The 27734-nt window shown below is 38.6% G+C and overlaps 3 protein-coding genes across 3 annotated transcripts in view; 2 read left to right on the top strand and 1 right to left on the bottom strand.

Annotated features, from left to right (window-relative positions):
* The first annotated feature begins 726 nt into the window (after nt 1–726).
* LOC124221321 (uncharacterized) lies at nt 727–3032 on the top strand. Its single transcript, XM_046631212.1, has 4 exons — nt 727–997; nt 1349–1575; nt 2599–2709; nt 2825–3032. Exons 1-4 carry the CDS (start codon nt 797–799, stop codon nt 2961–2963), a joined length of 678 nt encoding a protein of 225 aa, XP_046487168.1. The 5' UTR covers nt 727–796; the 3' UTR covers nt 2964–3032.
* Nucleotides 3033–3604: 572 nt separating this feature from the next.
* LOC124221647 (uncharacterized) lies at nt 3605–12119 on the top strand. The gene is made up of 5 exons (XM_046631843.2): nt 3605–3685; nt 4568–4714; nt 4788–5116; nt 9212–9322; nt 10302–12119. The coding sequence occupies exons 2-5, from the start codon at nt 4574–4576 to the stop codon at nt 10555–10557; spliced, it is 837 nt and encodes a 278-aa protein (XP_046487799.1). The 5' UTR covers nt 3605–3685; nt 4568–4573; the 3' UTR covers nt 10558–12119.
* Nucleotides 12120–25882: 13763 nt separating this feature from the next.
* Nucleotides 25883–27734, bottom strand: part of nAChRalpha1 (nicotinic acetylcholine receptor alpha1) — a 104724-nt gene continuing 102872 nt past the window's right edge. Inside the window, 1 exon segment of the mRNA XM_046631662.2 lies at nt 25883–27540. Within this exon segment, the coding sequence (XP_046487618.1) occupies nt 27337–27540 (204 nt within the window). The 3' untranslated portion in view covers nt 25883–27336.

Here is a 27734-nt window from a genome sequence, read left to right as displayed (position 1 = left end):
GACTCGCGGAGGGAAGGGAAGGGTTTAATGAGGTGCAATAAGGGAAGGAAAGAGAGGAAATTAGTGGCTGTTACACCGCGAATTAATTCTAATGAATTGCGCGACTTATGCAGGAGCCGCGTGAAACGGGTTGAAAAAATTTATGCGCACATTTTTGGTATTATCAAAATTCAAACGATCCGATCGCGCCAGGCGCTGCAGGTGAAAATTCAGGAAATTAGTACAGTCAAGACCGGGCTAATCGCGGTAGGTTTATGTCGTTCTTTTGTCTCACCGTGAAAGCTCCCGGTAGCGCTGCAAGCTCGGTGAGTTTCTGAGAGACGTAATCTTGGAAATCAAATTTAAACGTAATTTCGAAGAAGGTTTTCAAGAACGACGGCGAAGTCGTGAGGAATTCCGCTCGACAATTTTGGATTTAGACTGAAAATAAGATTCGGTGCGATGCGATATTTTTTTATCGCACGAGGCGAGTTCCGTAATTTTTTTGTTTCCTCACTCACCCTCTTGACTCGGGGAGGCTAAATCGCCGGATAATCGATTTCCTCGAAAATAACGAGCATCGTCCTAATACGGCGAAGCCCGCGACCCTACGAGACGAGGTAAGAAACGGTGGGAAAGTCCGAACGACACGTTAACTGGGTCTACAAACATCACGATCGGTAAATAGTCCGGGTATAAGGAGGAAGGAGATTGGCGGGGTATTTTCGAGGGAAGCAAAGTCGCCGGTTTGCGTTCCAGGCGGGTGTGTGAGGAGGAGACGTTGCGTCGAGGTTGACAAGCTCTCTCTTCTCTCGCGATGAAGGCTTTCCTCTTTTTCTTATTGATTCACGCATCGATCGCTTGGGTGTTGTGTCGCCGAGAAGGAAGCGACGGAAAAACGCAGGCGACAAACATGACGAGCCCTGATCGCGACCTTCGACAGTACGAAAAGGGGGATAAGGTTCTTCTGTCCAGGAAGAGAAGATTCCTTGCTTTTCCGGAGGGTAGTGCTTTCGTGGTGAGTTAAGACTGATTCCGAGCCTCGTGACATCCGGCAGTCTTGTGTGCTCGGGGTTGAGTTTGAACGCCACCGAATCGATCGAGTCATTCAGGCTTCCTGCGGCAACGGACAATGATGAATAATCAGAAAAGGAAATCAGAGCTTTCCCAGATTGTCGCGACCTGAGTGACGTGATTTGATCGATCTTAATTGCCTGAATTTAACGTGGGGGAAATTGTTTACAAGAGAAATTCTGTCAACTACGGTTCAATTATTCAGAGACCGTTTGTCGTTTTGTTGAAATATCAACGACAGTTTTAATGCCCCTCTTACATGTTTTTATTTCCACTGAAACCGATCTGTTTCCAGTCAACCTTGTCCATCGTTAAAGCGCTCCAGTTCACGCAGAGCCCACCGACTAACGTGATCATCGAGTTCGACGTAATTTGGCCGATTCCGAGCAACAACAAACGTTTTTCGGGAGCTGAGCATCGGATTTCCGCCAAGAAGAGGTTCTACAGGCCTTCTTCGCAGTGGCGAGTGCATCGTCGCCAGAAAAGGGATTTGTACTCCACCTACGAAGCAGCTCTCGACAGGTGAGCGTTAATGCACTCGGAGTTTAAAGACCAACCCAACGTATCTGTTTCTGGAACTATATCAAGTCGGTAGTTAACCTTGTATTCTTCCCTTATCCTATCGCACCGATGTCTTCTAGATTAACGAAAGAACCCGTCTTGTTTCATAATCCGAAAAATTTGAATAATTGAACAGCCGGTCACTCAGGCAAGAGTCTGACTTTATCAGAGAGTTTCCGCAACGCAATGGGAAACGAATCACCCTAGCTTTTTTCAGTAACGTTAACGATAAGTCTCGCTATTTTATTGCTGTACTCGAGGTACTCGTAATACAGCAATCATAATGTTTGATGGACCGTTTAAAATTCATTTATATACCCGAATGCGTTTGCCGTGAAAACCGCAGTGGCCCGATTCGCTATTCAAATGCCGATGCATGCTAGCGTCGACCATTCATCGAGATAATTTTGCCGCGATCAATGTCGCGTATCTAATGGTACAAGGACGTATGCACCATCGTACGATCAATTACCACACGTGAAGGTAAAAAGGCGGATTTTTTTCCTCCTTTATATTTACAAGAAAAAGATGAGGGAACGTTCGAAATCGTTAAAATTGTGGAATGGATCAACCATCGATGAAAGGTCTTAGGCACTGTCGGTTTCACGACGAACTTAATGAAGAATAATCATGTTCATTAATGGAGTACGTCGATTATAATTTTTTTAGAAAATAAAGAATTTGAAACAGACGAATCTGTACGTTTCAAAAGTTTTCAAGGCGTTTGGAAGAAAAAAACAAAATTGATGCATACGACCTTATACCATTAGACACGCGATATAATAAGGATTGTAATTTTTTATTTCGTGTCAGGTAGTTTTGATTTCGATCTAAAACGCGAGCGCGGAAAACTGTTGGAAAGAATGTGAGGATGGGGGGACAGTGTTTCGATGTTGGCGACATGTACTATTGGCTTCAACGTGAGTGACGTTTAATTATTCGGTACGTTAGTGAAAACGTTGAAAAATTCCTATCCCGTTGCAGCCAAGGTTTGCCAGGCAAGGAGTGTATACTGAGGACGATTTGCGAGGCACAAAGCGTTCTTTCACCTCCAGGGGTTTCATTTTTGGAGGATATGCTCAGAATATTTTTGAGGTGAGTCGAAAGCGTTTTTGTTTTTTCGTTCTGTCAGATTTTTTATTTGTCTTGTTTCTTGCGCCTTTACTGGCATGGCGATGGAATAATATTCGCCTTGTGCGTTTTGTTACAGCAATGTTGCGAGGTCGGAAAACGAGATGGACGAATACGATTTGGCGTATAAATCGAAGAAGGATTGCGACCTGAGATATCAATGTCCGTTCTCTATACTGGAACTCCTATTATCGTTTGATCAAAATTTGCACACTTAGCCTGATTTTTTAAATATAAACTTACTATTTTTCACATCATTTATGCAACAATGAATAAAGAAAATGAATCGAGAACTTCAAACAGTCTTTCCATTTTTATCATCACACAACTCCTTAAATGGCCTCTACTATGGATATGAGAAATTCCGTCACCGTAGTAACGACACTTTTGCTACTGAATCAGAATATACGATTCTCCATAAATTCAAGGTAACGAGACATTTTACGTAGATCAAGTTTGTTTGGTTATACGATGTGTAAAATCTGTTTGCAAAATCACACTTTCCGATTTAACAGCAGGTTACCTACAAGAAACCTGCTCTCGTTAAATCCGCAACGATCCAAGCTCAACGACTTTAGGTACGGTGAAAAATTGACGACTAAAATTTTTCTCATTGTCGCGAATGACGAGTACCTAAATCATGCCACATGTCACATTGCGCACGGAATTCGTCGATGCGCAACCCTGTGTTACGTGTCCAGAAATAAACGACGTTGATCTTGACCGTTAACTTTACGTCAGACAGTAACAGTATCGTTAATTAACGTCTCGCAAGTTCTCTAAAAAATGTCCCGTTAACTTCTTATGAAAACAGGACCACTCGGTTACCAACGCCACGCTAATACGGGGGTCAGTTTCTGGTTACATCTTAACTCCAGCGTACGGGTCACAGACGAGCAAAGTGTTGCACCAGCGGCGTCTCGCAGTGTCCGCAGGTTCGGTGAGTAACCCTTCGACACGAACTTGAATCGTTAAAACTGAGCGTATAATTCCGCTTCATATGCACGGGATTTCCTGCCTCGCGTCTTGGAAACATCCGTATTTTTTATTTTTTTTTCTTAATTGTACCTCACTTCTCGAGATCAAAGTGTTCTCTGTTCGCGAAACGTTGCCGAGTGGGAAGAATGTATTTCTTCGAGTTTCCGTTTAGTTGAGAAACGATAGACGCCTCGGCGTAACGGTGGAAATTCCACGTTCGAAAACTCCGACTCGATCATGGCAATAAAATCTCCCGTTCGTCAGACGCGACGCGCGTTGACTTTGATTCAAGGGAAAAGGCTGATCGACGGAGTCAAAATGGCAGGGAGGAATGTGGGGCAATTTTGAACAGAGCGAGAAGTCGCGGCCAGGGGTTGGCGGTTTGGGTCTGCTAAGCTCGAAGTGGTAAATTCGCGATTGATAGGCGTCGAGAATCTGCAATTTGTTCACTGCAGGTTCTACCTTGTTCGACGTGCGAATCCCGCATACAACGCACGAGCTTAAATTTCGCGGGCACAGAATGCTTTTATTAGCCTTGTAGGTACAGGAGATTTCCAACTCCCTATTTTTCTCGAAGGGTGAAACTGTGTTCTCGGTACGTTACATCCTACATCGCTTCAGCGCTGGAGACTAATGCCGAGAGTTACAAAGATTTCCAAGTATCGATTCCGCCCGCGTTTCTCCCCTACGGAGTTCGCGAAACGGCGAACAAACCCCCGCGCCCCTTTGTCTTTGTATATTTAGAAGAACTCCCAAGATAACTCGGTCCATAAAACACGATTCGACCGAGAATTATACGACCTCATCCGTCCGCTGGCAACTATATCGGGATCCTTTTTTACAGGCAAACATGACCGGAAATGGAATGATGTTTCTTCTCCTCGGCCTCTTCGGCGTCATTTTTATCTCATCGGCGGACGGCGGTTCCGGAGAAAAGCTCCTCTCCAGGAGAAAGCGCTACGTGGTTTTTCCGGAGGGTTCAAGTTTTTCCGTGAGTAAAACCGTTCGGAAATAAGCGTCGACGCGAATTGAACAAGCGCTAATCGTCAACGGTTGAAACTCAGATCGCTCTCTGCATGACCGTGCACACCATCACCTCCGACAATATTTTCACCGAAGGCCTCAATTGGGGTGTCTCCTACGATCTGCCGAACGAAAGCAAGCCCGCCCTCGAGCCCTTTCTCAACTTCAGAAAGGACAAGTTAGTCCCCGGGAAGTTCGCCTACAAGGATCCGAAGGACGGATACACGAACGACCTGAAGTACGCGAGCTGGAACGATGACAGGAAGTACTACGTATCGAGTCCGAAGAGGTACTTCAAATCGGACAAGTATTACGTGCACAGAAGACACAGGAGGGATCTCTACAACAAGTTGGAGGTGATAATGAACGCGTGAGTACAGAAAACCTCAGCTAATTCACTAATTATCGATAGAACACAGAAATCTGACGTTAATAAATAATAACGTGTAAAAATAACCATACCCTCTCTAATTACTTTTTAATTTATACACTAGCCGGGTAACTTTATTTTTTTTAAAATTCGTTTCCTCAACGCTTCGGCCACCGTAAGCGATGGTAAACATGACGGTAAAAGTTTGACAGGTGAAATATGCGGCATCCAGCGTCTCAAAAGCTTTCGAAAATAACTCGCCACTATGAAATTTATCACTCTTTTGCTGTGACCGGAGTCTTTAATTCGTTGAATCAATTCGACGGTTCATTGTGAACTTGACGTGACATCCATTCCTGGATTGATCTACAAATCAATTTTAAAATGCGACAGGAACGTTATGTTTTAACTTTCATCGCCATTGTCGTTATTATTGGTTTAATTTGTCGAGAATTTTTCGTCCAACGTGTGGAATCCCACCGTTTTATCGATTAGTCGATAGATTGGCGAGAATCATAACCTCATCGAAAACAATTCCGCTGGGATTGATTGATTTTTGATAGATACCTGTAATGAAAAAGTCGAAGAACCAGTTCTAAGGCGGAGACGGTGAATCTATGATGGAGAAAAGATCTCTACACGTATACCTGCATCTGAGTAATTGGAAGGTGCTTTATATTCCGAGAAGGTGGGATGACAGTGAACGATAGTTTCCGGGATATGCATATTAATCAGTAACCCGCGGGTAGCTTTTCACTCGTGACGCGAAATTGCCGAAGCCTGGCCCTTTGCTGTTCGATTGAATTTCAGGTACGGCTCTGTCAAAGACGTTTGAATTTGAATTTGAACCGTCGTGCCTCGGCTTCGTCTTTTTAATTGCCTCGCTGCTTCAAGCGGCGCAGCCTCAAGCTGCTAGGCTCTGTCCCGAAATCACCATAATCGCGTTGATGAAGTTATCGCTTATACATAGTCAGGACATCCTTGATAACTTTTTAATCATCATCCGTCCTCTGGGATACGCTGATCGTATTTTCGCCCTGAAATATTATCCAATCTTCGTATAAGGTTACACGCGCGAATATAAGGAAGAAAATCTTATTTTCCCCCGAGCTGAGCTAGGGCTGAATATTTTACACTTCAAATACACTTACCGCGGATAGCGAGCTTTTCGTCCTCCTAATTCAGTCTATTATGAATCGGGTACACGTCCAACGACGGAATAAATGAAGTTTTGAATTATAGACTACATCGTTGTATTGAATTTTTAAATCCGTTAGGAATAATCGAATTTTAATTCCATTACTCGGTTTGTCTAGTCGGTGTAGATATTCCGGTGTAGGTACAGATATATTCGCAGCAGCAGATCCGCGTTCGGTATACATATATTATCGAGAAAGTAATTTGATCATTCTGTAAATATTCATGGGTTCTCGGGTAAGCTGACAGAGGTATACGGAAAGGGGAGAGCGCGGGGCTGACGGGTGGAAGTAAATTTTCACTAAAAAATAAAGGAACCATTGCACGCGATCGATCCGATCAATCCGGGGCTTCGAGGACTCGCGGCTAGCCGACTGGTGAGAGCGTGGCCCTCGGGAAAAAGCTCGTGCATACCTACCAATCGTGTATAAGGTAATTAATGGCTCGAAAGGGAAATCAAAGATTCGGTGTAGCCGGTGAGACCCGAGGTATGAAAGGCGTTTTCAGGGCGTGGATCGTTTCGTCGTTCGTTTCGTGGAAAAAGTCTGAAGCCTGAAAAGCGGGGCTGTAAGACGACCCTTGAACGTCGACCCTAGAAACGACCTTATTTCGGGGAACAAGGTCCGGGCGAAAATAATCAACCCCCGACCCCCGCCTGAGCAAATAAATCTGGCCACAGCCCAGAATAGAGGAAACTATTTCCCCTAGTCGCGGCAAGCTCTGGTGGAAGTGGGAATAAATGGCCTGCCAGCCATGTTCAGAAACAGTCTCTTGCGGCGCCGTGCCCCGGGAAACCCCGACCCCCGACCCTCAACCCCCAAAAGCCACCCCAGCGGCGTCCCGACGCCCTCGACCGCACCGACCGCCCGAACAATCCCAAGGCGCTCTTGCACCACCGCTGGATGCAACGGTGTCTGAATTCTAAACGACGACGCTTACGCGAGTATCCCGACTGGCGGAGCTTCTGGCCGAGTGAGGATTTCAGTCGGAGTTCGAGGATCCGAAGGTATCTGTGCCCGGATCCTTCGAAGGCTCCGATGCAAATGCTTAAGGGGAAATTAGGTTGTGCTCGGAGTTGATTGGAGGCTGCATTCGGTGTTTGGGCCAATCTTGGCACGATTATTGTATGCAATAGTTCTGCTTGCTCGTATTATTCGAGTAAGCCGAGGGATCACGAATACTACGAGGGTGAATCCTCTGGAGGATCACCGTCTCTTCGGTGTAAGTATCGATGCGTATACCACGGGGGAGTTTGAGCTGCTGAGCCGGAGCCCTTTGAATTTCAGAGATAGTGAAGGATCGGTTCGATATATACGCGTGGTAAACATCCGCGCGATGCTGTTAAGCCATTCGCAAAATACGATGCGAGGTGAGTGTGCGTTGGGTGAATTTTTTCACGGAAAGACTTTCACCTCCGCGTTTTGGCAATCCGTAGGAGGCTTTGCTCGAGACCAGAAATTCATTGAACCGTTTATTCGTCGTGCTACAATCTGGGAAAAACTTGATCTTTCCAAAAATTTTTACACGTAAAAATGTCTACATGTTGAAGAGAACTGATTTTCTTCAAGGGGTTGGTATTTTTCTTTGACGATGTAAGCGGATGCGGGTTCTTTCTCGAGTCGGCAGGATCTCACTAGATCCCAAAAGAACACTTTCGAAATGCGTGGTCAAGCGAAAAGACATTCGTTCAATTTTATTCAACAGTTCGTTAAGTAAAAGCTCGGGTCTCTCAACTAGATGTATTCGACGAATTCAACTTACCTCGCGAATACTGTAAGTTGACGAGTCAGACCCAAGCAGCCCTGCAGTATGTTCTCTCTGTTGGCTCGACTATACAAACAGTCGTCAGTCCGAAGTCTTTGCGATCGTTAAAATCCCATTTAACACACTTTGAAATCGTATTTGCGTGGGTAGCAAATTCCTCATCGCGATAATTATTTTCCACCAATCGTAGCCGGCAAATAGGTCTGTAGTGACTCGAAATTATACCGCAAGGGAGGCTTTGTCAGTTTAAATTTGGAAACATCGTTAAGTTCCAAGTGTACTCGAAAACTCCTGCGAAGACGGTTTTTTTTTCTCCTACAATTTTACGCGACACTCGACGTAAAATCGACCGGCTCATCACGGTCTGATCGCGAAGTAAACAAGCTTGATAAATTCCTGATTGCGCCCGAAGACGTAAAAATATCGCAACTTTTCCTCCGACGAGATCTTGGACTGTTACGTTTCAAATTTATCGTCCAACAGACTGGAATCAGCGAACCGATCGCGATACACTTCCACGAAATATCTCTAATTGTTTGATACGTGTGTCGCGATTTCGGGGCCGTTCACAGCCGGCAGTGATCCCCTTCCGAAGTTCTCACATCTCCTGCGACACCCGAGAGAAGTCGAGTGATTAGAATTAATGGTACACACGCTCTGGGAAATTGCTGATTCTAAACTCAAATTTCAACCGCAAAGGTCGGCTCGTTTAAAGTTTATGGGAAATCATGCAGACCGTGATTATACGTCCATATGTAACCGCGTCGTTCAAGAAACTGCTCGAATTAGTACTTCCGAGATTCTACCGTTTATAATTCCCTAAGCTCGACATGTCGCGTCTTACTATCACGACCTTGTTTACTCGCTCGGCAAACCGGTTATTACGGTATCAACTCTGTGGTGAATCAAATTCTCCAAGGCTTTAGCTGAAGCCAAAGCATCTATCAGAGTATTAGAATAGATAAAAAAAAAAAAAAGTGGAACACTGCGCTCACTGTCAGATCTCTCTCTGTTATTTTTCACTGCTCGTTATTTCACTAAACGGATACGAATCGACAAAAATTATTATCGCCTAACATTGTTTTCAACCCAGTTTTTTCACAGCTAAATAACATTGAGCTCGTCTGATTACAGAATGGGATTCGATGGAAGAACTTGCGTGCTAAGAGCGCTGTGCGAGGCGTCGCAGCGATTGATGCCCAAAGGGAACACCTTGATCGAGGAAATGATGAGAATCACTTTTTCGTAAGTTGGATGTTCTACTTTGGTTGATAGATGAAAATTAGCAATGAAAATCATTTGTATATCAAGAGATATTCGAGATGACTCAATGTTCGTGAGCGAATATCTCTTAATTGGTTAGAGTTAGGAAAATTCTATCTCAGTAGTTTTTTATGGAGCGTGAAATTTCCTACAAGAATCAGTATTTACGTAGTTTATGGTCGAGCCGTTTAGAAGTGAAAAGAAACAATAAATTTTTCGATTTTTTTAAAGTGTTAATAAAATGGAAAATAGAAAAAATTAAATAGGTACCTATCTCTAAATATCAGTATTAAGACCTCGTACTTGGTTGAGATAGTCTGTTTGAGATGCTCCACCGTAATTTTGATACGCGTTTGATAAAAAAAAAGAAAAAGTTCCTTTCAACACCCGAACACACAGAGATAGACGCACTGCTCGTTTGCGAAAGTTAATTAACTCGGTCCCAAGTTAATTTTAAATCGAAGGGCGCATAAGGCTGCACCATAAAAAGTAAATTGAAAACTAGCCAGCTTGACTCTCCGAATCACCTTACACCTGAAAATGCTCCAAATCCCGGTCGACTCGGCTTTATACGCCGCCGGTTTCCATGTGCCGTTTTCGATTGCTAGGATCTATCCGGCGGGCAGACTGATGGACGGATGAAACTGAGATATTGCGGGATATTAGAAGTTCGGAGCACCGAGGATCACGCCGGAAAGGCAATTGCCGATATTTCAGCGCGATTCATCCCCGATTTGTCCGCGCGACGTACAGTGTCGAACAATTCGTCAGAGAGTCGTCCAATCGACTTTTTCTTCTTCATTTTTCCCGTTTTTTTACCCTCGCGCAGACTTTTGTGTTACGCTCATCAGAAGCGTCGAGAACCGCGCCGATCCGGATCGATTATTCGCCGATTCGTCGGTCGAGAATTCACTCGACTGACGGAAAATTGTCCTCCCATTAATCAAACTTCCTTTTCCAGATTGCCACTGAAGAGGGTCTTCTCGTTTGAACCCCCGGAGCATCACACCTACGACGCGGCGCATCGCGCCGGTCACCAGGGTCGTGACTGTACGAGGATGTTTCCCGCCTGCAGCTTCTCTTTGATTGATATGGCCCTCGGAAATTACAACAGCCCCGAGGCCAGTTACGACCAGATTTCTAACGACACCGGAAATCTCGAAGATCTCGCGAATTCCAGAACGGAACCGCCGGGCGGAAGGTACATCATGAAGTGAGATCGAGTGAAGCCAAGATTGCATCGACTTTGCGATATAATGACACTATAAATTTTCTATTTCATATAAATAATTGTACATACATATATAATGTAAATGACGCGAAGACTTTTTAAGACATGTGCTCCTAATTAACGCTGCTGCAATTAGCGGTGAGTCGGAGTTATGGATTTCATCTATGTAATGAAAGAATATGGCAGCCTGCGGTGTAACTTACCGTATAACAATCGTCTGAATATAGTCCATCTGGCCACTTTGGGTAATTGACAAAATTAGACTTGGTATGATATAACTAACAGTGTAGAAAGGTAAGGCAGAAATTTTTTTTTTTTTTTATATCTTGCAATCAGTAATTACTTCAATCGAAATAATCGTAATGTATGATAATGCCGTTAACTAATCAGCGCGTAACGAATTACCGCAAGATATGATAATCATCAGGGTTGGAGTTCCTGGATTTGTCCCTTGAGTTGAATTTTATTATCAAATTAACAACTTCCACTGGAATAATATCAGGCCTGGGAAAATATTTTAATCCCACTGTGCAGACTTTGCGTCAGGGTGTGTAAGCGTGGAATTAATTGGCATCCATATTCCGTATAAACGTGCTGCAGCCTTACGTGTATACATAATACATATGTATATACGTGTATGATTTCGGTGTTGGCAAACTAGTTGAATATAATTAATCACACGCGGTACTGCAGCGGGAGAATGGGGGAGTGGACAGGGTGGCGGAACGATATAATACATAACACATAAATGCAGAGCAATTCTAATTTCAAATATTGCTTTAGTTTGGAACTTTGCCTCTCGCGATGTTCCTCTATATTATTATGTACCTAACGAGAACTGCAAGCAGCGGTTCATCGGACCGTAAGCCGCGCTATTTTCGATCTCTAAAACGTTGCGTTTTCATTTTTCATTTCTTCCCTGTCGCCAATAAACATTCGACGCTGTACGATCCAAGAGACAAAGTTGACGAAGGTCTTTCGATATCGGTAAACGATATTTTCGTTGATTGAAAAACGCTGCACTTAGGTCTTATAATAATTGTCCGAGGAATAGTATAATTGTTGATACATATATATATATTATTTATAAATATATATGTATACAATAATATGTATACTGATGGTTATTTTTTAAACAAGAATTTTAACCGCACGTTTATTTAATCGTTTTACATACGTGGATAAGTGTGTTAGAATCATGTAGACGCTAGCTTACAAATAAAGTCATAGTTTATCCATATACAATGTTTAGAGTACTGGTTTCGATTAGATTGATACTTTATACATAGCATTCTTTTTATTTCATTTTTCTTTATCGATATTTTACCTCGTTTTATATTCTTATCTTCTTCCCCCATCGTTTCTTTCCCTTTTAATTTCCCCCTCATTTTTGTTTTTTATTCTTTTCTTTTATCGGGAGCGGAATAATGTGAGGAATAGACGGATTTAAGTGCCATTTGCCCGGACGCACTTCGGTCCAAGTATACTAATACAAACATACGTTCACGTACCAACAGATTATACCGTTGCAGCACTGCGCCTGAATTATATGAGTGTCAAAAATATGTTCAGGAATTACTATTAAAAATTTCAAAATTCACGGAAAATGGATTTTTTTTCTTTTTTTTTTCTTTCTCCAGTAAAGTGCAATTCGCGCTGCCGATACCGCATTACGCGATTCTGCCGCAGTGTGAAACGACGCCTCGTTTAGGTACGTGAAGTAGGAGCGTGACTCTAGACGTCAAAGGGCAGATGGCAATTGCGGCGATCAGACGTAACAGACACAGACATGATGAATTAACAGACAAACAGACAGACTAGCTTGCGAGAAGGTAATTCTCGATGATTCGTTGTTTATTCAAAACAAGTATTCTTATAATATAGATATAGACCAATAGTTATAATGTATTTTAAATTTTTTTTTTTTTTTTTCATCTCCTTCTCCTTCTTCTCATGTGTTATGTACATATGTATATATATAATATCTCTGTCATTAAAGCATCGGTAATTACAATTACGTTAATATAACCATAATTTCAATAATGTAACAGTAATGATGATAACCGTCGTAATAATAGTAATAATAATAATCGAAATAATAGTAGTAATAACGATGTTAATAGGAATAATAATAACCACAATAATTATAATTGGAGTGGTAATAACAACAACAACGATTTAGCAATATCGTCGAAATCAATTGGTAAGGCGCCGATGCAGGTGTACAATTTCACAAATCGCATTAGCTGCAGTAATTTCGTGCATAAACAACTCGAAAGTAAATTTAATTATTTATGAATAATCGGCACTGTCTTACAGACAGGATTGAAAACGATATTTTTAACGGTCTTGCCGACAATCGGATGATCATACGACGGTCGATCGAGCACTTTTACCTGACAATAAAACATTGCAAATAGCGGTACTTGGAACTGATCGGCCGTCCCCATCATAATTACATATAATAATGACACACGCTTCATATAATATCAAGTATTACGCTCAAAGCACCATGTACCTCTTTTTCCTCTCACTCTCTCTCTCTCTCTTCCTCTTTCAGCAATTTCTCTTTTACGTATTCACTTCATATGTGGTATAATATTCACATATCTATTATATGAAGTTTATATTTATCATATCATAAAGTTTTCTTCGTCTCCTATTATTCTCGGCATGTTTCTTCTTTCTCCACATTTTCTCAGGTTTTATTCTTCGTTTACATCGATGATGCAACCACTTCGCGCTGTTATACACGTTAACAATTGTATACAATACATTATATCCTGCGGATGTTCGGTTTACACACATGCAAATTAAACACGCGGTGAAAATATTTAAAAGCCCTTCGAAGAACCAGCTACGCAACAATGAATTTCTTCTTCTCTTCACAGTTTATACGCACGAATGTGTAATATATATGTATGTGTGTATGTATAATTTCTTTTTTCATTCAAAGACAACAATTACATACGGTTGTGCTTTTATCGCGCCACGCGGAGCTTTTCCCTTCCAAAATTCAAATTCGAGGACTTATCAATCCTGAGAGAGAGAGACAATGGTTTTGGCATTCCCGAGTCTCTCCGTCAGACAACAGCTCCGACAACTACGATAACTATCGTCAATGTCGGCCGATAGTTCCTCGCTTATCTCTAGAGGTTGGTTTCCCGCCTGCCTTATTTATGCCTCGAGCCATCATCGCGACGACGAGTCTGCGTCGCCTCTCCAAGTTTCCGCAAGACATGGAATAATCTCAACGATCCGACATTTCACAGCGCGAACTCGATTTTGCATCTTTCCTCTCGAAGTTTTTCTCCCTCGATTTTCATCATTATTAGGTTAAGTTTCTTTACGTTTCTCATTTATTTTTCTTTCTTTATCGCGAGGTTTTCTTTTGCATATCCTCGCCACAAATTGTTACTCTGCATTGTAATTTCCCTGTATCGCACAACAATTTTTTATTTATTTACTTTTAATTTTACATCGTTAATTTTTTATTTATTTTTTTTTCTTCTTCTCCCGTCTTCAGTTTATATAATTGTACAAAGAGTTTAGTTTATTTCTTATTTTCTTCACATCTACGTTTATTCTTTCTCAGTATCCAAGTTTCGTTGAAAAGCCAATTTCCCGTTCGCTACAATATATATATATACATATATATATATATATATATATATATATATATATATATATATATATATATATATATATATATATATATATATATATGTATGTATGTATGTTTATATTATATACCCCGATGGTAATCAATTGTACAATTTTTTAACAGCAATAATATATTACTGTGCACCGGTAATTAAAATAACAGTTTTATACCTGGAACAATAACAATGTCGACAATAATAATAATAATGTTATTAATAATACTAGTAACACTAATAATACACAATAATTATAATAATAACGACGACTGTATAATAATAATAATAACGATAATAATAATAATAATAACAACAACAACAACAACATTCATTATTGATATATACGTACAACTATATGTAGAATACTGTACAGATTTATAGTCCTATATTTTGCCAGGTGAGATACGCTGCGTGATAAGCACAGAGTTTACGTCACTTTTCGATTTTCATGACTGGCATCTAAACACTTTTCAATTTCTCTCGCTCTTGAGATCGATAATTTACGCCCGTCGCATGATTATTTCCACTAATAAAATATAAATGGTGATATCAACGTAGGTTGACAAAAATGAAACTATTCGAGCATAAGCGAATGTATTTTTATTAGCTAGAATCCGAACGGACGATGAGAAGAAAAAAAAAAATGACACAGCAGGGTAAAAAATCACGCAGGCTTGTATTGGCCCACACATTTGCATAATTACAGCTAATTGATGTCGAGGCCTGAATGTTTGGATGTAAATTGATAATTCCACTATCGCAAGTTGATGCTGAGCTTTTTTGTAATACGATGATTACCGTGGCGTCTTATTCAGATTTGATTTTTACAATTGTCACAAGAACAAGAAACTCTTCACATTTTTGCCGAAAAAATTACATTCGCGCGATATATCAACTGGCAAAATTAGAGTTGGTATATATAATTATGTATAATATATACGTACGTGGCAACTATTACCGTCGAATAAATGAGTAGAAAAAATGTGGAACTCTTAATTACCCGTAATTTTATCGTAACGATATAAATATATGGATACGATAACTTATGTGTATAATATATTTATATATATATATATATATGTGCGTACACACACACACACACACACACACACACACACACACACACACACTCACACTCACATGTATGTACTTTTTGCCACTCCGTCAAATCCCCTGATCTCTCGAGAGATAACGGAAGAACGAATTTTTATTTTCATTAACGAGATTACTCATCACTCGCTTATACCTACACGATATAAGGATAGTCTTACACGATGTAGATATATCATATATTTATGTATGTCATATAATATTATATGTGTGTGTGTGTAATGGAGAAGAAGCCGGTTTTAACATCGGTATCGCTTCGGAAGTGTTCGTCACCCGCTGCAAATTGATGATACAATAATAATAGAAGAAAAAAAAGAAAATTTTGGCCATCCTACCGCCGAATATATCGCAATCACGTGGTAGAAAATGATGCGTAAAAAATTCATTGTATAATTATATCACGCAACGGTGTACAATATCTATCGTAGCTTGGATTTTTGCAAAGTTTGTAAAGGAACCAGCATCCTCGAGGCTGGGTGGTGCTCAAGTTAGCTGGCAGCAGTAGTAGTCTGATTGTCTTAACAATACTATCAATTTTAGCTTTATTATTTATTTGTTAGAGTTTATTTTTACTTTTCGTTTTTTTTTTTATTCTTTTTTTTTTTTTTTTTTACGTTTTCATACAAACTTCCTTTTTATTTCTGTTTCGTATCTGCGTGATAATTAGCGTTATTACATACAACGCCTTTCGCTAAGATGAACAATTTTCTATTTTCCTTTTTATTATTCATACGTTCATTTAATCAAGTATTTCCTCGCGCTATATAGCTATGTCAATTGATCGTGGTGCATGTGAAATCTTTCATTATTACGGTTATGCTTGTGTACGAACTGCAGCGATCGGGATGCCGGATATAACTAGCTCGTGTTAGTTATATAATATTTATATGAATCGTGGTGAACGCGATTGGTAAACTTAAATACATTTTATATTTCTTCACTTAAAACTTGTGTATTTGCAATTTTTCAGTTTATTTCTTCTTTAACCAATTAAATTTAATAATAATTGTGATTTTAACCTGTTTCATTTACATACTATATTTATCGATACATGTAAACCTATGTTAAATAGGTGCGGCGTTTACTCTTGTGTTCAGTAATTCTGTGATCCGTGGAAACTCTTGTTAATATATACATATACATGTGTGTGTGTGTGCGCGTGTGCAATGTTTTATTTACAGATTTGTATTATTATTATCACTATCATTATCATTATTGTTATTAATATTATCATACTCCTAATACTGCCATGTCTAATTCTATTATAATATTACATCATTATTATGTATTATAAATTCATTACGTTTCAGCCTTAGCTTTGTTTTCTTCTATTTTTTTTTTTTTTTGTTTTGCTTTCTTTTCTTTCTTTTATTCTTTCACTTCATTCTCTTATTACAGCTACTATTTATATCATGACGCGTTACATCTATGTGCAGCTTATTCATCCAAAAAATGTCACCTGTTTCGCAATTCTCCCTATCAATAGATACGCGCATATGGTCGTTTGATCGTGAGCATCAAGCGAAAGTTTCCAATTATCGTATAGATTTATCGTATTGATTTTACCTGATCATTAATTATATTTATATTTGCCTCAAAAGCGGGAGAAAAATCGCGTCATTATTGTTATTCATAATTTGTTCTTCCTGCGTCAAATAAAACGATCACAAGAAGCAATTTGTTGTGTTTCTGATTGCGTTGAAAGGGCCTGCCATTTACTTTGATCAAACTGTATAATAAATATTACGTATATCCATTTGCCTCCTCTGCTCGTTGACAAAAATTTTGAAATTTCACGTTGCTTCTGAGACGACTCAATGTTTTCGAATATACGTATCAGTCCAGCGTTGCCTCAAGATTAGAAATTATTTCACCTCGATTAGGTTAACAACTCGCAAGCTGCACTTGCCTATTCAGTGTGATAATTAAATAAATTCATTCTGTAAACATGCAGTGGGTATTTTCAATATATTATACGTATATTACGTTATTATTTTATGGAGTTTTTTTATCAACTAAAAACTGTACGTATGTATCATACTTCATCCTGATTTAATTATCATTTACAATCATTTATCGTAACTCAATTCCATGCATTAATTGTGCCGTTGTATGCGGTGTTTGGAAATATTTTAAAGAAGCTGAAGTTCTAATAATTATCCCTCCCCCTTCCCCCCCCCCCCCCCCCCCCCCCCCCGAGGGTGATCAGCTACACGGGTATAATTATTAGGATACGTAGTTCTAATTTACTTTTACTTTTTACTTCACGTCTATTAATCGGCAGTTTTTATGTAGCAAAAAATGTTTCTGGCCGTGCTTGAATTGTGCTTTGCGTTCTTTTTATGTAAGTATATCATATTTAAATTCTCGAGTAGGTCGGGGTAGAAATGGGTGATTATTTAATCCCGAGCGAATAGTTAAATAGTTCCATCAAATTATGACAAATCTTAAGACAGCTATATTTATACTATCTATAATTATTTATATTATATGATAACGTTATGTGTTTTATCGTAAGTATATTATAATAATATAATGATTCTTTAGTGCCGTAAGAAGAATGTGGTGGTTAGGTAAGCTGTGGGTAATTATTGGCGCAATTATCTCAAAGTTCGTTCAGTTTTCGCGTTACAACTCAAGGTAACTATACGTATATTACAAGCAACTCGGCACTTCAGCTCCTGATCGCGTTATATGCGTAAAAATAACAGCTAATTAATGTTGTGTAATTACATGCCGGTGTAGTGAAATTAGTGAATAACCACGCAAAAATTGAACGCGGATAAAGATTCGCGCCGCATAATATAGTGTAACTCCCAGGAAGACATTCGATAGTTTAAGTCGGTGGCTGTCTTTTTAATGTTTAAGATGTACAAGTAGGTATAACTTATGGCTTACGTATGTATACGTTATATAGCGATCGTGTGAACTAATTTATAATAATGTAAGTTATCGGTATAACAATATACGCGTAGGGTACAATTTTTTTACTTGAATTTTACCCCGTTGTCGGTAATATCTAAAAAAAAAACAAAAAAAGCAGCATTTCAACGGTAATATTATATGTAATAATAATAATTAGCACGACGAGGTGAAGTTATCCGCGAATCACTCACCGCGCCAACGATGATAATAATTTATAGGGGTGCAAATAGTTTCGCGGGGGGAGCCGCGACTCGACGACTGCATTATACCGCAAACGCGGGCCGAGCCCCGCTCAGATTTCGGAAGTCAAGAGTTTGGTACGAAATTATTTTCCTGCTTATCCGAGAAACGCTGTGCTGTCGTTATATCGATCCTGCCGAAAGTCGGTATGAACTCGTGACGTTAAATCCACCATTCCCGAACCTATCCCGTGGAACGCTTCGTCTACCTTCTACGAAAAGGGCGAAGCGACGCGACGACAATGAGATTGAAATTTTCCTATTGCTCGAGATAAGAGCAAATCGCTTTCGCAAATTTTAGCAGTTACCGATATAATGATCCTCGATCTTGCGTCGTTATAATTTTTTCTAAATACGCTGCAGGCGAGTGTTGCACCTTGTTCGTCTCGGGTGAGCAGAAAATGCTCAGATATACCCTTAAAAGTAACGATTTAAAGCTGTGTCACCATATCAAAGAGGCTCGGCCCGAGATTTCAAGCATTTACGCGTTTCCTATTTGCGGCAAGGGGATTGGCCGATCATAGATATTCATCATCACGCAATTTAAATTGATTCGCATGTTACATTCGTTTGATATCTACCTATCTATCTATATATCTACCTACCCATCTATCTATGGATTTATCTATCTAACTATCTATCTATTTACCTATCTATACATTTTATATTTCTTTCTATGTATCTCATTCGCGCTCCACAGACAATCGATTTATTCTATTTGAAAATAGCCCAGCCCTCCAGATTTTGACATCCTCCTTATTAGACATCCTCCAATTTAGAGGATTTAAAACGAAACTTCGATCACCCGAAAAGCCCAAAAAGTCTCTTCTACAATATTATTATTTCTTGGAGATACAGTCTTTGTTAAAACCAAATCAAGTTGATATATGATTACCGATTAACGATAATTAATTGCTTTGTGCAAAATAATTCTAATTAACAAACAAATAATAAAAAAATATCGAAATCATCCAAAGAATGCACACCATGTGAATAAAAAGAAGAAAAACAATATTGAGGAAAACTGGTCAAAAACTTAAAAAATGTTTCAAAATACTAATCGTATGAATATTATAACTCGCACGCGAAGCAAGTTTCACCTTCTTGAATTGCGTCGGGACGGGTTTCAAATGCGATGTGCGTTTAAGCGATTCTTCCGGGTGCCGAAGAATTTTAAAAGTATCCTCACATTGCAGAAACTATAACCGACACGAATTTTTGTTTCTGGAATATTTGTATTTTTCCTGTGCAATGGGCTGAGCTTCGTTAATTGGAGATGATCTTCTTTGATACGTTCTTACAATCGCATTCATACGTCACAATATTATCATACAAACTGCACTCAGGTGTATTTAACATATGAGTAACGGTACGTATAACATATACATATACTATATGTATTGGAGTGTTTTTTTTCTCTCACGTACTCTTCGAAAAGTTAGTTTTTGGCCTCAAACGAAGCCCCGTGAAACCGCAACTCGGTAGAAAAATCTTAAAAGATGCCTCATCCGATTTGAATTTTTCAAACACTCTAACCGAAATATCTCGAAAACTACACAAGTTATGAAACTGTTCTTGGTTTCATTTCGTGGATGATTAAATGTTCTTTAAGAAAATGTCGTGACTACTACGTGACATTATATTTATCAGTTTAGAAAACGGGTGAGATAAAATTCAAAAGCTAACAAGCATCTTCATTCATTTATTCAATGCACTTTCAACGTTTGTAACGAATGCAAGATGAACATTTAGGTGTACAGAGTAGTCTGGACCTTTTTCATCGAAAATACAAAAACAGCTTCCCAACTTCTACAGTTTTCGAAATATTTTTGTTAGAGTGTTTGAAAAATTCATTTAGAATTTTGCTACCGAGTTCCGCTTTCACGAGGCTTCGTTTCAGGCTGAAGACCGACTTTGCGAAGGGTGCGTAGGAGAAGTAAACGTTAAAAAAAAAAGAAAAATACCACCCTATACGTATATATTATTAAACTGTTACAATGCGCAGAAATATAAAATACAAACTGAATATTTCTGTTCTTTTTAATCGTTTCCTCTCTTCTCGAGGTTATTCCTGAATGATAAATAAAACAAAGCTTTTCCATTCACGTCTAGCCTAGAGAGACAGCTATAAAGACGTGCGCGGGCGGGTAGCTTTACCTCGTCGCATATCGGTTACCGATTTATTATACTGTTAAGAATTAACCGGTTACCCGCGAACTTCCCACCCTCACACAGGAGGGACCGACACGGCGGCGGAGACGGCCCATCCCCTTTGCCACGACGCGACGACGATGGCCGCTTGAGAAAAACGGCGGGTGCTTTTTAGCAGCCTCGTACAGTCGCCGGGTAATCCGACGAGTAATTTACCCCTTGCGGTGAAACCGGGATGTTTTTAATTTTCACTCATGCACCGAGCGAAATTCCTAATTATGGCTGACGTACGATCTTTAAATATTTTCATTCTTTCCAGCGACAGAAAAATATAGCTTCTGAATACAAAATTGATATCAGCTTTTTACACGTATCTTTCAAGATTTCAAGCAATTTTTAACTAATTCAAGTGATTTTCAACCGATTTCTCTGGACTCGTTTCACACAAAGTGGTTTGCTATTTTAGGATGTGAATGTTTGTCTCGCAACTATTGTAGTCGCATGAAGTTGGTACAACAATAAAATGATCTTAGCACCTCATTTGACCTAGAAAATATTAGGTACAGTTAACTAAACGGACAAATTGAATGTTTTTTAAGCAATCACAAAATGAAGTATTGGCAAATATAATTATACTAAATATTCGCTTTGACCATATCTTCCTGTAATTCTAAGAATACTTGGACAATATTCAAAAATTTCCTCTCACCTAATTACAATAAGTGAAATCTCTCCTCGGTGTGCAAATGCACAGTGATCGCGATAATTGTAAATGATTTCGCATCGCGGAAGACCGAGTTTGGTGTACATATACGAGTACGTATACGTACGTGAAAATGATGAGCCGGGCTCCCCTAACACGCGTGCATATTCATATATACCTACTATGTAATAATTTATACTCGTATAATGATTCAATATATGTTACACGTGAAATCGCACGCGCGATTCTTATAATTACCTGCATTCACCTCCGTATATTACGTGTCCACCTATGTCTACGTGTGTTAATTGTAAAATATATATATATGTACATATACATATATAATATATATAATATATATATATATTACAATCGTTTATGTTTTATCGCATGTGTACGCACGACCAACAACGCAATGGTTTTCTAGCTATGTACAAATTATCTGTATTATATTCGTACGGTAAGTGAGTGAGCGATGAGTGAGCTTATGGATGAGATATTAAATGATGAGGGACTTGAGTGATTACACAATCAGATGCCCGCCGGAACTTCACGAGACCTAAAGTTAAAAAATTTGATTGAATTTCCGCTCTCTAATTCGTTCCCTCGTAATTCTCATTTCGAGCAGATTTTACAGTATATCGCATTATCAACAATGTAATTTTGTCGCGCATTGTTGTTACTATTATTAGTATAATAGTAGCAGTATTAAAATTATTGTTTCCACTATCGTTATCATTGTTAACTTTTATTATTTTCATTTTTTACTCTTCTTTTTATTCCCAGAATTTTTCCGGCCGTAACGTTATTGAGGGTCACCGATATCGATCAAGAATGCGTTTCCCTCATATATAATATATATTTTATTACTCGGTCAGGGTAATTACCGTTATCGTCATTAGTATGATTATTATTGTTATTGTTATTATTATTATTATTTACTATTATTATTATTAGCATTACTAGTACATTATAGTATCGTTTATATTCATGATTTTTATTTTTATTTTTTATTTTCCATTATCCTTATAATTCCAAAAAAATAAAATGATATTGGAGAGATAATAAATGGGAGAAATGGCACGTAGAGTTACAAAAAAATCATCATATTACGAACGTTAAAAGTATAACAATATAGTACGTATCCGATACGCAAATTTGTGGTCGTAAAAGGAGAAAAAAAAATTAGGCTCTCGTACAAAAGCCAACTGCATCAAATGTTTCACGTTCTATTTGTTTCATGTGGTCGCGTGTAGAATACGAAGTTAGGGAAAAAAGGGGAATGAAAGAAAAATGCAAATACGCTGTGAAAATTGAAACGGTAACTTGGTACGAAGATTTTCGAATCACGATAGCGATAGATTAACGCCTTGCAGGCGTACCGTGTACAAAGCGTGGGAAAGATGAATATAACTGGACGGTGAGAGTAAAAGTATGAGAATATTTTTGCTATGTTTCCGACGGTACAGGTTGTTGGATATGGAAACTTCGAAGAGATTCTTGCACTGTAACGTTTTCGTTGTAGTTTGTCGTGCCAAATTTTTTCATTACGAAAAAATAAGTATTTTACAATATTTTCAAGATTGAAGATTTATTTTCATCGAAAATTTTATTCCTTTACAGAAGCCATTGATGTACAAGAATGTTTTTGAATTTTTCATATCCATCGACTCGTACCGACGAAATCATTCAGACCGTAAGGCGCAACAGTGGCCTTAAAGAATCCCAATAAAAATAATAAAAATGTAATTTGTCACAGATAATTTTCTTTACAAATTCTTTTCTTACTTTTCAATGATCAATAAATAATGTGCAATTAATATTTAGCGTTATGTTACACAATATACTGGGTAAAATACAACCGTACAAATATCAATTTTCACTAGCGTCGGAGGTATCTCCTTAAACTAACCAGGGAGAGAGAGACCAGCGCGTGAGGAATGATTATGAAATATGTGAAGGCTGTAAGAGGGGCGGGTTGTCTTGCCGAAATGAGACTAGGCGGCACCTTATTCTTGTGGTAGGAAAAAAGGCGAAAAAAAAAAAAAAATAGGAAAGGAGCGTGGAGAATTTATTACCTCGAAAACACACAACAGATAGGAATTATGGTAAGGTAGAGTGAGAGCGCGCGAGAGAGAGAGAGACGCGGCAGAAGGCATCTGGTACCTGTGATACTGAACAGAATTTTTTTAGAAGAATATCCCGAAGGTGTTACACACGTTGTGGCATAAATGCGAATGAAAATGTTGTGGGAATGGCCCGAGAAACAGCCGGAGACGAGAGCCAGGTGTATCGACCACCGGAAATCGTAATTATAAGTGGGGCGCAACTGGGAATAAAATCGCTAAAAAATATTCTTTTTCTCGATAATGATTGCGAACGCGCAGTGAAATTCAAATTGTAAAAAATAGAATCGTTATCACGTATATGACTTGCTGATAAATTTTTAATGCCGAGAACTTCATTGAGGACCGTCTAACAATAAGTAACATATAAAATAGTATTTAAAATTGTTATTCATATTACCATTACAATATTATACATAGTTGTCTTATCAGTGTTGTTATTAACATTCGATTATTATTATTATTATTATTATTATTATTATTGTTGTTGTTGTTGTTGTTGTTATTTAACTTTACCTCCGTAATCCTTCTATTAATAACAATATTCAATATTATAGGATGTATTGTTATATCAATTCGTTTATATTTATTCAGCGGTAGCATTGCGAAGAATTGTTGATTAACCGTTTTTTCTTTTACTTGTCATACACCACCGAGAAATGATTTTCTTTCATTATATGAGATGTAAACGATGCAATGCGTGAATAATAGAACAATGTACATACTCAACGATTATTGTCACGTTGACGCGTGAAAATAATTCGTCGGGAAAGATGATTTTTATCTATTTACGCATATTATTATAATATTATTATGTATTCCGTGTGTGTGTGTGTTTGTGTGTGTTTAATATAAAAAATTTTATATCACGTACTACAATTATATGGCTACTTAGCGATTGATTAAAATTCAAGGGTTGAATCGTACAACGCAATTTTGTGCATAACGCGTACACCTATAATTATTATTTATACTTGTTAAAACGTAATCAAAGTTCCCAGCTATCCATCTTTACACAATACGTATTATACCTGTCTATCAATTACCTTACCTAAACTTCGTACATGTCTGAGCAGCCTGGAATATGATTAGTAATTTTTTTTTTAATTTATTTATCCATTATTATTCTTTTTCTTCATCTTACATTAGGATCATCATTACTTAATTAATACTTCATAGGTAATATATTCAATTAACATAATAACTTCCTTTCATTATTATCATTAAATACGTCATTTAAAGTATGTATGTATATCCGTCTCCATCTCCGTCCGCCCTTTGTCCGTTTTTCATTATATATTATACGTAATGTAATGTCCCCTGCATTCGTCTTTTACACAGCCCCAACCGTGTATTAGGTATACGATTTCCTCGCCGGAGTTATTCAAGTTGTATGCAAAGCAACTCCTCTATCATATCGTCCTCGGCTTCTTCCTTCCTCCCCTGCGACGCCCCGTCATTGTTGTCTTCGAAGAAATTATTACTTTTTCATCCGTAACGTTGTTCTGGTTGTTGTTGTTGTTGCTGTTGTTGTTACTACTTTTAACATTATTATCATTAATATTATTATTTTTTTTTTTACCGTTATTAATATTATTGTTATTTTTTATTATTATTATTATCATTACTACTATTGTTATTATTTTTTATTTTTATTATTATCGTAGTATTTAACTATAGTAATTATTCATCCATTTATTCATACGTTATTAAAACATTACCGTACAATGTTATACTTTATTATATGAGCAAATCAATTTTCTTTATCACTACTCTTTCATTATACACCTATCCCAAAGATAGCTCGAACTCGATGATTTCCCAGGCGTCTTCTCGGCTTCTTGTGTTATGCGATCATATAACGCGACATACTCAAATCGTCGTAATACATCGTTGAGAATTGATTATAATTTTATTGGCAATCGTCAGGTCGGTAAAATATTTCTTGCGCTGCACGTGCGACATATATTGCAGGTATCGCAAGCTTCGCAATTATATTTCAGCGAAGGATTCGTTTTTAGCTCAATCATGATCGTTTCGCTTCATCGGGTAAACCTGAAAAGCCTGGCATCAATAGATTGTCATCTTTTGTTCTCCCAATTTTGCAGTCCGCGTAACGAGTAGTTTTTCTCCACTTCATCTCTACGTTCCTTACTGCGTTCTCTTCTATTCTTCCTCACATATACCTATCATCATCCACTTGATCGGCGCTTATACATTTATAATCGTATGGTATTGGTATTATCATTATCATTATTATTATCATTATTATTATTACTTTATTATTATTAATATTATTAATATTATTTATTTTATTACTTTATTATTATTAATATTATTAACATTATTTATTTTATTACTGATAGTAATAAGATGGTTATCGTTATCGTTATTATTAGTTTCATCATTATTATCATCAGTGTTATTCGTCACGTTTTTTTTTTTTTTAATTTTAATTTTATTGTTATTAGTGTTATCGTTATTATTTATTATTAGTATTAGTTTTAATAACTATATTACTAGCGTTATAATTATCATTGTTGTTACAGAGACGAAAAACACTTTGCGCAGAAATTCATGGATCCAATCTCGTGGTATTTTGTTTCAAGAATGAAGCAGCGTCGTTCAATCAATCCGTTTTCACTTATCGAATATATGGGATATTCGATCAATGCACGGTGATCAACGTTGCAAGACCTTAAGGATTGGAAACAAAATAGTCCGAATTCATAACCCGAGGCTGAGGCGAATGAAAAGGTTCCATCATTCTACCCGACGGAATTCATTCGTTGGTATCGGGTAGTTGACCGATGTTACGAAAGCCTTCCGATCGAAGTGATTTCCGCCTCTGACGATAAAGAAGATGACAATGCTGAGGCAATTTCCGTGAATGTTCCGTACACTTCCGGTTGATCGTGCCGTGTTTTTTACATTATTTTCGTTATTTTATTTTGTTTTATTTATTTTTTTTCAATGATTTAGTCGTGTTTTTCATTTTTCAATTTTAGTTTCTTACGTATACCGTATATGTATATACCGTCTTGGCGAATCATTTTCGTCCGCGTCAGGTCGGTACATTCAAGGCCTTCTAATAATTTGGCACGATTCTCCCCTCATTGAACTGAAAAAATTGAGCGTTGAACGTTGACGAGTCGTTTGGCAGCAGCGAGGCCAGACCTTGTAGTTGCAAATCGAATTTTGGCAAAACTGTTTCGTTTTCCCACCTTTTAGCCCTCCCTCTTTCGCCTCTTCCCCCTTTCACGCCGTTTAAGGTATATATGTATTATATATGTATCGTGGAAGTAGAGGCCGTTTCAGAAATCGATACAGATGCTGCTTTAACGTTGCCTCGAGGCGATTTAATTCTTCTATAAAACGGCAGTTTAAATAGATAAGCCCCGTTGAAGCCAGGTCTGATCTCTTTGCGCGAATTTAACCAGATTTACAAAAATATTCGCTCGCCTCCGAGAGTTTGGCACTTGTAATCTTACACGTTTATAATCACGTTTTCAATTCAGGTATGTGTGAACGGATTCAAGCGAGTGTGCGCTAATGACCGAGAGAATATCGTTTAACGAACAAGTACCAACGCAAGTACGAAACGCGACCACGCAATTTCCTCGAAAGACTTTGCATTTGCAATAATTAAACAGCTGACAGATTTCTTGTTGTCCAGGTGTTGTTCGTCTTCGTTACACGAGCGTCGACGCGACGACGATTATTCTCCGCATACAACCGCTCTCCGCGGTTCGGAATCGCGCAGCGCGAACAAAAAACCGAGAGGAAATTTATCGCTCTCCGAATTCTTCAGGATACATCATCGCTGGCTTTGACAGCGCGGATTTTTCACGTTTAATCCTCTTCGGGGCCCATGTTCATCAGCATCATCTTCTTCTTCGCTATTTTACTGTACTTTATGTCGATGGGTTTCGTCGTGTCGTAGAGGCTCGGCGCCTGGAGTATAATCAGGGCGGTACCGAGGACACAGGCAAGGGTGAACAACCAGAGGAATATTCTGTCCAGTACCATAGCGACGTATTTCCAGTCTTCTTCAACCTGGTAACAGACAACGAAGTACACTTGAGATATCCGGCAAAACGCATTGAAACACCACCTTTGACGGTGAAGGAGGTCCCGCTCACTTCTTCAATCGCATCTCAACTTCTACGCGTAATTCGAATTATGGTATTCAGAACGCGCCTCGCGGCGCCAAGTTTCGTACCCCTGAGACCCTGCCGGAGGAATTAAAT

Source organism: Neodiprion pinetum, chromosome 6, assembly GCF_021155775.2.
Source record: "Neodiprion pinetum isolate iyNeoPine1 chromosome 6, iyNeoPine1.2, whole genome shotgun sequence".
Classification (NCBI taxonomy): domain Eukaryota; kingdom Metazoa; phylum Arthropoda; class Insecta; order Hymenoptera; family Diprionidae; genus Neodiprion; species Neodiprion pinetum.
This window is presented reverse-complemented; position numbering and strand designations above follow the sequence as displayed.